Source organism: Aplysia californica, unplaced genomic scaffold (genome assembly GCF_000002075.1).
Source record: "Aplysia californica isolate F4 #8 unplaced genomic scaffold, AplCal3.0 scaffold00040, whole genome shotgun sequence".
NCBI classification, from domain to species: domain Eukaryota; kingdom Metazoa; phylum Mollusca; class Gastropoda; order Aplysiida; family Aplysiidae; genus Aplysia; species Aplysia californica.
In genome coordinates this window covers 189952-200587 of record NW_004797310.1, presented here as the reverse complement: position 1 = coordinate 200587, position 10636 = coordinate 189952, and the positions used below count along the sequence as shown (strand labels likewise).

General features: G+C 38.4%; 1 protein-coding gene across 1 annotated transcript in view; it reads right to left on the bottom strand.

Moving 5' to 3' along the window:
* The window catches only part of LOC101855773 (UPF0183 protein C16orf70 homolog), a gene marked incomplete in the record, with an annotated part of 60384 nt that extends 50256 nt beyond the window's left edge, over positions 1-10128 (bottom strand). The window contains 1 exon segment of the mRNA XM_005092035.3: positions 9940-10128. Coding sequence (XP_005092092.2) covers positions 9940-10003 — 64 coding nt within the window.
* Between the last annotated feature and the right edge of the window lie 508 nt (positions 10129-10636).

Sequence of the window (10636 nt, the reverse complement as noted above, 5' to 3'; positions counted from 1 at the left end):
TTATCTAAAGGTGATGCATTTACAGCATTTCGAGTATGCAACAGGCAGGGATGATGTTCGGGTCGGGATTTTGTCAGTTTCAGTACCCTTAAGTGAAGCCTTCATAACAATGACATTATTTTGTGTTTGAACTTAAGCAAAGGAACGCACGTCAACACTGCAGTGGCGACTCTTACTTACTGTATAGAAAAAGCACGACATACTGACAGAAACAGCAGAGGGGGGGAAAAGGAACGGGACCTACCAGTGATGCTCTCCAACCTAATGCACTACACATGGTATCAAAAATAGAAAAATATTACGTGTACTCGTAATTAAAATGTTTACGTGTTTTTAGCTGAGAGTTTTACGGCACTTGCAACACGGTTCGGTCAGTCATATAAGAGCCGAAGACTAGAGGTGTAAAAAAAAAAAAGTAACAAACACAAAAAAGGAGAGATATGGACAACAGATATTTGATAAGAAAGAGGAGCGAACCACACCAAAGCACCCTCCAAACACCCACAATGAAAGGGCTAAACAAAGCTGAACACCCCCATCGACACAATTTAGATCATTTGGGAGGTGTCAGGGCAAACCCAAGCTGTGAGGGATACGATATCTCAGCAGAAAGACAAAACTACTCAATAAAAATTTTCTCAACACTCAAGAAATGAACTGGGATCTCCCGCACGAAACAGCAATGCTCCTAACCGCTACACCACAGACACCGGTAGAGACCTAAGAGTAGAAGGAAACTAAGAAGGAGCTAGAACTTAGTCAGTTTTAGTTTTAGTAGAGGCTTTACGGCGCTCGTAACTGCATAAGGTCATATGAGCGCCAGAAGATTAGAAGGGTTACAAAAGAGTAAGAAACATAAAAAAGAAGGGGAGATAAGGTGATAGGAAAGAAGAAGCAAACCACACCGGAGCACCCGCCAACCACCCACGAACTTAGTCAGATTTGGAAAGACTCCTGAGGCCTCTGTGAAAGGGACTCTTATTACCCCTTGTCAAATCAACAAAAACAACTGAATGTCGTTCATATACTTCAAATTATTATACGCTGTACACATACTAACAAAGAAATATCAAACTCACGAGAACATGTTTTTGGATTACATTCACAGGGATAAACAAGGGAGGGGGGATCGGAAATATGTTTTAAAAAATCATACTTTCTGTAGAGAGATAATGTAAGGCATTTTATGTGTAACAGAGGCATTAAAAAACATTTTTGGGGTGATATCTTATTTATATGCAAATTACATGTTTTTGTAATTGTAACCTATTTACACTGTTCTAAATATTATGGCATGTTATATTAAAAGCATTGTGCTACACTCCATGCAGAAATGTGCCTTGAAAGATGACTTATCAGGCAATTTGAAAAAAAAAGGACAGAAAAATTCTAAATCCATAAAAAAAACTTTTAAGGGTCATAAAATTATTTTAATCATTAATAGAATTTGATCTTTTGTTGTTGTTGTTTATTGTTTCAGAAGTTCTTTGTTTAAAAAACCTAAACAGTTTTCCATATAGCCTGTGTTGAAAAAATCTGTAAAATTCAGGGTAGCAGCCCATGCACATTATATGGCCCTTACAACAGCACTGTATGCTGAACACCAAAAACCATCCAATGAGTCATATATTGCAGGAAGCAAACCATTTTACAGAAAGGGAACACATTAATTCAGATGTGTGGCATCATGGAGAAATCAGGCGCTCGTCAAAAAAATGAAACCAAAGAAGCCGGCATTTTTCTGCCTATTGGACTAAACACCTATATGTCCTTTAAAAAAAAAAAAATTCTGAGTGGATTTTACTGAGAAATGTTGATTAGACGCACAAAAAAAGTAAATTTGCAGTTTCCAAGGACACTTTAGCTTTGGAAGTCACCAAACTTGGCGGGCATTTTATCGCCAATTGTATCTCTGACACAAGGTGACCTTCACCTCCTTCAATCACAAATATCACAACTTCTATTCAAGATAGCTAGATAATTTTTTTAATCAAAAGAAGAACAAAAGAACATGCTTAGAGATGACATCGATAACTCTTTATGCCCCAAAATAGACCAGCACCTGATTCCACCACGTCGCGACACAAATGTTATGGGGATAACTATCTGAAAGTAAACAAATGTGAGCAAAACCAGAGAGATAAGTTTTGATTTTAGACATTCTGACTCTGATCACAGTGTTCTAGCCTCAGAAATAAAAGACAAGTCTCTTGAGGTCACCCAGACATACAGTTGTTAAGGAATCACTATAGATAACGAGCTGTTCCTGGAATGAACATGTTAGCTTTATATTATTAAAAAAAGGTTAATCAAAAGCTATATCTTTATAGTTTTAGAAAATTAAAGTCATTCAAATTTGACAAATATATAATGGAAACTTTCTACTTTCTTCAAGGCAATATTCGAAAGCTTATTACATTCGGAAGTTCGTGTTATGGCAGTAACATCTCTAAACAAGAGCAACTACGTTCGGACAGTATGGACAGTTATACAGAAAGCAGCAACGGTTACTAAAGTAATAGTTCACTCCTCTTTTTCATTTAGCTTTACCAACATCAATGTTGTGAAAACAGCAAAAAAGATCATTGCTTCCATAAAATACTCATTAAATTCTGCACATAAGACATTTGTTAGAAGTAAGCATTGTATTTTTTTAAAAGCAAGAACCAACAATTTAAAAAACTCATTCATACCGTCATCATTTTCACGTGTGAGAGAATAACCTTATTTTATATATCCATCCAAAGACTATTAAATAGTGGGTTTGTATCAGTGTATGTAAGTGTTCATTTGTTTGTTTGTTTGAGAGAGAGAGAGAGAGAGAGAGAGAAGGAGAGAAGGAGGGAGAGAAAGAAAGAAAACGTACTTACAAATGCATGTGTGTGTATGTATTCACAAAAGCCACAGCATATTTCTCTTTGTGGGGGTCAATAAAATTGTTATCTAGTCTCATTTTTTATTGAATTCTCTAAAAATATCTTTTGGCACAACTACTTATACTTCTATCCCAGTGATCTCAAAAGATTCATTTAATTCTGCACATAAGACATTTGTTAGAAATAAGCATTGTATTTTTTTAAAGGCAAGAACCAACAATTTTAAAAATTCATTCATACCATCATCAATATGAATTATTCAGTCATTTTCTGGTGTGACAGAATAACATTATTGGATATATCCATCCAAAGACTATTAAATAGTGGGTTTGTATCAGTGTATGTAAGTGTTTGTTTGTTTGTTTGAGAGAGAGAGAGAGAGAGAGAGAGAGAGAGAGAGAGAGAGAGAGAGAGAGAGAGAGAGAGAGAGAGGGAGGGAGGGAGGGAGGGAGGGAGGGAGGGAGGGAGGGAGGGAGGGAGAGAGAGAGAGAAAGAGAGAGAGAGAGAGAGAGAGAGAGAGAGAGAGAGGTGGGGGTCACCTGGCTTCAGAGGTAAAATTAGTGAGAAAATGGCTGTCAAAACTTTTTTTGTTTCATTAGCTTGAGAGTCCGTGGGATCTGAAAATTTATATTTTTTGGTGTCGTTAATCAACGGTTCTCAGTAAAATACACCCGGAAATGTGTTTTTAATTGTTCTACTCCTTTGTAATTATGATGTAAAAACACCATGCATTGTATAAATCTACAGAAATCTACCTTTAAGACAAGTTCCCTCTGATTCTGGCTGAAGCACTCTCTGTCAATGCTCAGTGGACATTTATGCATTTACCTCGATTTTCTTTAAATCAGCACTAACTTAAAATAAAACTGAAACTAAGCCCGAACTTATATTTGTGGAGGCAAATTGAAAGAAACCTTCAATACATCCTAGTTCAAGAGCAGGACGTTTTCATTGATTTTCATTCAGATCAATCAAATAATAGTCCAATAAGCAGATATGCTTTGAGCAACACAACATCATAGAAAGCATGGCGGCAAGCGTTACGTGTGCAACAGGGTTTCCCTTTCTGGATTTTGGGCCTAGCAAAAAACAGGGAACGACATCAGCCTCATTTCTTAAAATATGATCATTTTGTGAGGAGGTAGACAAAATAACCTCTAACATTATAAAATTTAATTCTATGATCAAATAGGAGTATTCCACACGGTAATCGAATACCACCTTTTCAAAACAAGAACAACATCCACAAAGTAGCCATCTTATATCTTTGTTATTTGTCTCTCGATCCACAAACAGAACCGTAAGATGTGAAGACCCAACTATCTTCTAATTGTTTGCCAAATTTTTAAAGGGTTTTGGCCATATTTAGAAGATTTCATAACTCTCCAAATAAGGAGTGTTGGAAAATTAGTTTGATAGACAGGTTCTGGACTTCCTATTGATGTTCCACTTTCATTTACCCAACTACCACTGAAGAATGAGCAAATTTCTATCTTGTGTACTGATCTGTAATACAAGGAGCTGACGCAACCTAGTGCTGCACTTGCAATAAATTTAGTCCACAACAGTTTTCACGGCCCGCACAGGGCAGTAGCATTGCTAATTGATATCAAATAGCAGGGAACGTATTCAGGGAGGTCAAACAAATTCAGTTCAAACAAATAATTAATCTGAATGTAAAATAGCAGCTTGTGGGAGTCTGGACCTCTCACTGTGGAATGGACAAGATGTGACATACAGCCACAAAAAAGTGCTTTTGTGTCAATCAAGCGAGTGGCAAAATGCAGCCCATGTTTAGGAATGAGTTAACCCTTACAAATTTACAGCACCCTTTTACCAGGATATTTCTAGCCCTCAACTCCCACTGGCCCCGGACACACGAGTGTAATGCTGAAGTCCTTGACTCTTCAGGCCCAACCAATTCCGATTGCATGGCTGCAATTTTTTGCAGATGTCAAAACATTTTTTTTACTTCAGCTTTTGTTTGAAGTTTTAGAAGATGACATAGGCTAGAATATTTTTCAGAGACACTTGGATAGATTACAGTGAAAACAACTGCCTGGGTTTGAGGTGGCTGGGGTCCTTAGAGGGAAATAGACCTATAACTGAGCCTCAGGGAATGAACACTAGAGAGAGAAAGAATATGCCACAGCAGCTGTAAGGAATTTACTTTTTAAAATTTTAACAACTTAAATAAATAAATTTTATTCACTGGATCTTCTGACCTAGAGACTAGACTTGTCTTGCTAGTAGTGCTGGGTCGCGAGCACGAAAACAGAATGAATCACCACTCTATCCAGCAGAATGCGATTCGCAATTCACTTCAGCGGAACGCAGAACAGTGTCGCCCTCCGATTCCCGATTCACTCCCCTGTCACTGTCACTACCTTGTGACTTGTTTGTAACCTACAGCTGAGTCAAGTCGAGAGCGCAAGAGCAGAACGGAACACTTAGTATGGCTCTCCTTATTTTACAAAAGATGGTATAGTCCAACCCCCCTATTAAAACACAAAATGAACGGGGTCCAACCAATAGACAGAAGGAATTTTATGGAGCTATTGTTTTAGCCAATCATGGAATGGGGGGGGAGGTGAATTTAAGGGGGTCGCTAATTGAGGTCAGTAGATAGAGCAGCGCAACGAAGGGTGGGGGGCGGGACAACAAGAGAGGGACTCATGCTCGCCAAGTGGAGTTGATATGACACTGTTCCGTTTCAGTCAGTGTTCCGCCGCAGTTCCACGAGCGCTCGCAAACTCGCGATTCTTTGAAGCCGACTGAATCGCGAATCGCCACTCTCAGATTTGGCGAGCAGGATCCAGCTCTACTTGCTAGTGCCCCCCTTTTGAAGCAGTTGTTTTTTTTGGGGGGGGGGGGGTAAGTGTTTTATGGCGCTCGCAACTGCATACGGTCAAATGAGTGCACGGGACACATTAAACATTTTCAGTGAGTAGGAAATTTTGAATTTTGCCAGTGTGGCGACCGAAGCCTACTCTTATCGATTTTGGACCACCAAGGGATCTTAAACGTGAGCAACTTGCACACGGGACCTCCGAGTTTTTTCTCCCTTGTCCGAGAAGGCTAGGTGTAGATCTTTCCTACCAGAAGATTAGGGGTGTAGCTGAAAGACAGCAGTAAGAAGGAGCCAAGGAGTAGCTGTAGAAAGGCTGCAAAAAGAGTCAGGAGCCTAGAGGAGGGGGCAAAGAAGGTGGGGGAGGGGGGGGGGCAGAAAGTGGAGACGAAAGCAGAAAACAGACCATTGCCAGAGAACAGGAAAGGAGGTGAGAGGAGACAATTTAAAGAAGAAAAATTATAATGCATTGGGGAGTCATCGTGGATCTTGAATCTAGAATTTGATTTACCACCACTAGCACTCTACTAGAACTCTGGCAGTAGTACTATAGCTTGTTTTCTTTCGTCTGACTGCGTTAAAAAATTCTAGCTCATTTACTAATTTACCTCTAAGCCCACGAAACTTTGCATATTTATAGCACTTCTGCTGGTCAGGGACCAAACTAAAATTTTTTCAAAAAACCTTGATCCAACAAAAAAAATATTTTCTCTTTGGGTCCAATTACATTAAAAACCACCCTTTGGAAACATACAGGAACGCTAAAATAAATGACTTGCAGTAACCTTGCCCACAAATTGCTCATTTAGAGACAGAAACACCTCCGCGTCCCCTCATTTCAGTGTTAGCTTGTTAGATTTCCTCCCCCCATTGTGCTCCACACGAGTCTCGAAAGGTATTCTTTTACTTTCCCCTCCGTTTCACACTTAGCTAGCTACTAGATGTCCATTTTCAACAACACGACATTGACATTATATTGAAGCACTGAACACGAATATCGACTTTTATTTCCGTCACAAATTAATCTACTTTAAAAAATATTGGATGGTTTTTAATTTAACTTTATCAAACTGAGCCTCATTGCTAAGTAATATCCGGGCTTTAGACCAACTGGGGGTTTCGGGGGGTGGGCGTGACCCCCTGTTTTGACCAATCCAATAATTTGATGTTATACAGTTACGTTAAAAATGTTCTGGAAAACAATTGATTAGCGACAGTTTTAGTGGCTATATGTGCGATCTGTAGCAAAAAATACTGCAGTTTGACTCCGAAAACAGGGCATCCGTGTGCAGGAACGAAAGTAAAAAATTACCTCTCGAAAATCACTCATCTCATCCCTTGAAATGCGTTTCTTAGACATATATTAGAGAGTGGTGTTGAGGAAAATATGTCAACTTTTTTATGCTTTGGGTGTAGGCCCCTATGCTGTAAATCCCCTTATTACAGTTATTTTTGTGACCCACTTTGGCTTAATCAAAGACAACTTGTCGAAACCTTAGAAGGCAGTAAACCTTTACCTTTATGGGTTTTAAGCTGAGAAAATGAAACAGGGTGATTTCATTTTATCTTCCCTTAACAACAGTCAGATGAAAACAAGCTGTAGATCTAGACTAGATCTTCTTTAGTATAAGTATAGTTTTAAGTTTGTTGGTGATTTTGTAGTTTCGTTCGTTAAAGTCAAGAGTAGGGGGGTTTCAGGGGGCGCTTACCCCCCTGACCTAACAAAAATACCATAATTTTACCATAATTTGATGTTTCGCAGTTAGGTTGCATCCCTGTTCTTTGTGTTGCCTATTTCAACTATTTGGTTATCAAGACTTCAGAATTTCTTCTCTGGATGTAAACAAATGGATCGTGGACTTAAACTCATTCGCTAAGTATTATTTTCGGCTTGCGGACTAATTTTTTTCGGGAAGGCAAAATGAGATGATGACTAGTGCGCAGTTCAAAGGTCTTTGAGGCCTCAAATTCAAATATATATTAACATATTATGCACAGAAATTTTCAGTATGATTTGTAGAATACATCTGTAATGTTTATTTGTGCGTTTTTCAACTTTGGTTCCTGTAAGAGGCGATTACGCAACATAATTTTGCTTGGACGCGGATAAAATTTGACAATAAAAAATTAATCATCTTCGGTGAAACTCAAAAAATATGTTTGCACCTAGTCAAATTATACATCAAAATAACCATAAATGAATATAGAACTGGAAAATATTGAAAAATTTGCAGTTATATACATTCCATAAAATTTGCACATTTGTATCATGACAACCGACATTGAAAAAAAACCAAAAACATTTTATAATCTTGAAAAATGGACAAGATGCATTCGTAAACAGAAAAAAACACTCATATCGTATATATGGAATTATTCAGAATTGTATTCGGAATAAACCGACACATGCCGCGAGAGGTACTTTTTGTGTAATTTCATCAAAAAATAGTGATTTTTGGGAGAAAAAAACAATTTGACAATTTAGATCTAGCACTGAAAAATATTGATTTCTCAATGGCAATTTGAGCCCAATTGTATCAATATTCTAAATAATAGTCCTACATTTCTTTAGTGTGCAAAATAATAATATATTTTGTTTTGTAAAAGTAGTAAGAGACTTGGGTCCGGGCTAGATTTATAATTTGAGCATCACTATAAAACAAAGTCGCATAAACTTCGAAATTGTGTTTCAAAACTGAATCAAAACTTACGATTTTCGATGGAAATGCTTGACCCGGAAGTCAACATTATATTATGACCTTTATTTTATTATGATGTGGATTGGAATAGAATCTAAGCTAAAATTGAAGATCGGTTCTCGAGCCGCCGGGGGCGGCTTAGCGTACTTTAGCCGCCCCCCCCCCCCCCCCCCCCCCGGCTCGGCGTAGCGAATGAGTTAATGAACTGAACTACAAGATCACCAATTTGTTTTCATTTCATTTTCGCTTCAATTTCAGATTACTAGATCTAGATCTAGATCTAGATTCTAGATCTAGATCTATCTAGCTCTTATTCTAGATGGGAGTGTATACAGACCCGGCAAACAGGAACAAAGTCACAAAGTATACAGACCCGGTAGGGGAACTCTTTTGTGATTTCGGAAAGTTTCAGCGCCCTCTTGGCTCAGGGACTTAGAGTAGGCAGTAGGCCAAGACCTAGGTTCTTCTAGCTCTATGGCCTAGGTCTAGATCTAAACAGACAGACATAAATCAGCCTAGATCTAGATCTAAATGAAGATTGCGGATGTCTTTTCGATGAACGATTGTTTTTCCTCCGTTTTTGGAGTTGGAGGAATCACAATTTGAAGAAAAGAACAATGTCATAATAATGATAATTTCAATCGAGCAGTCACCCTCTCTCTCTCTCTCTCTCTCTTTCTCTGTGTGTCGCTCGCATTCTCTTTTTCTTTGTTTGTCTCTGTCTTTCTTTCTCCCCACCTATTTCCCACTCTATCTTTCTCTCGTTCCCTCCAGTCAACTGGGGCATGTTATATCCATTTTGCTAGCACTTCCCCCCTGCTCTCTCTCTCTCTTGCTCTGCTCTCTCTCTCTCTCTCTCTCTCTCTCACACACACACACACACACTACCGGGTCTGGGCGCTGAAACTTTCCGACATCACAAAAGAGTTCCCCTACCGGGTCTGTATACTTCGTGACTTTGTTCCCGGTTACCGGGTCTGTATACACTTCGATTCTAAATTAGATCGACTAGATCTACTACTACTGCTGCCTTTCCAATTTCAAACCAGCAAAATTTCAGTCAGACGGACTGTAAAGTAAAGCCAGAAAATTGGGGTGTATTATGACAACAAAGACAACTGCTTGAAATAAAAAGAATTCATTAGAAAGTAGTTTCAAGAATCAAAAAATAAAATATTTAAGTGGACCAAAAACTCAATATATGATATATGGACTGAGAATTGTCAAGTGAGGTCTGCTGATCTAGATCTAGATTTTAGAAGTCTGATAGGCTAATCATTAGGTGGGAATATAAAATTAAAATAAGACAAAGAAAAGCCAAAGCACTTTTACATTTGTTATGAATGTAGTGTTGCCAGGACAGAAAAGTGTGGGAGGGTGTCAACTGAAACAGCTGACAACATGACGTTATGTGCATAAATAGAACCATTCACCTAAAAAAAAAATAAAAAAAAGAAGGACGAAATCAAACGCAGAAAAGAAAAATGGAATCCAGGTCACTTGAATCTTCACTTACCTAAAACAAACTCCCATTGCTCGTTCCCCAGAGACCGTTCCGGTACAACTTCGAGGTCGAGCATTTTACCTGTATAATGGTCTCACCATCTGTGACAACAACAATTGAGCTGACTTGTTTAACCACAACAAAATACGATAAATTCACTGATGTTTACGAAATGTAACCTATCTCCATCGCCATCTTTGTTTTGCTTTTATGACTGTATCACCAGGTTTGTGTAAAAGCCAAACCGGAAACTGGATTGCACGAAAAACGAAATATTGATTTTGACCTTAGTATGTCCGTCCGTGACTGAAGGCCTAGCCTAACCTACATAATTTTGTACGTCTGTTCATGATTCCATGACCTAAGTGATTTTGAGCGGTTCATTTTTTGTCTTTAATAGGGAGTTGACTGTCGATAACAACATCACAATTAACCCTATTTATTGTAGTAGAGTTCATGGTCTTGCGTTTAAAAGAAAAAAATAAACATTTATAAGGAGAAAAATTATTCTACCAAAGGTGGGACCGTAACAAGGCCACTTTGTGTTCATCTCAAAAGACAAAACAAAATACCTCCGAAAATCCCACTGAAGACAGGGATGCTAACCAGGATAATACTTAATACTCTTCCCGATCTTGTATTATTTGATTATTTGTCCTATACGTATTGACTCTCACAATGCACCCCTTTGGACCTGCTTTAACCCCCC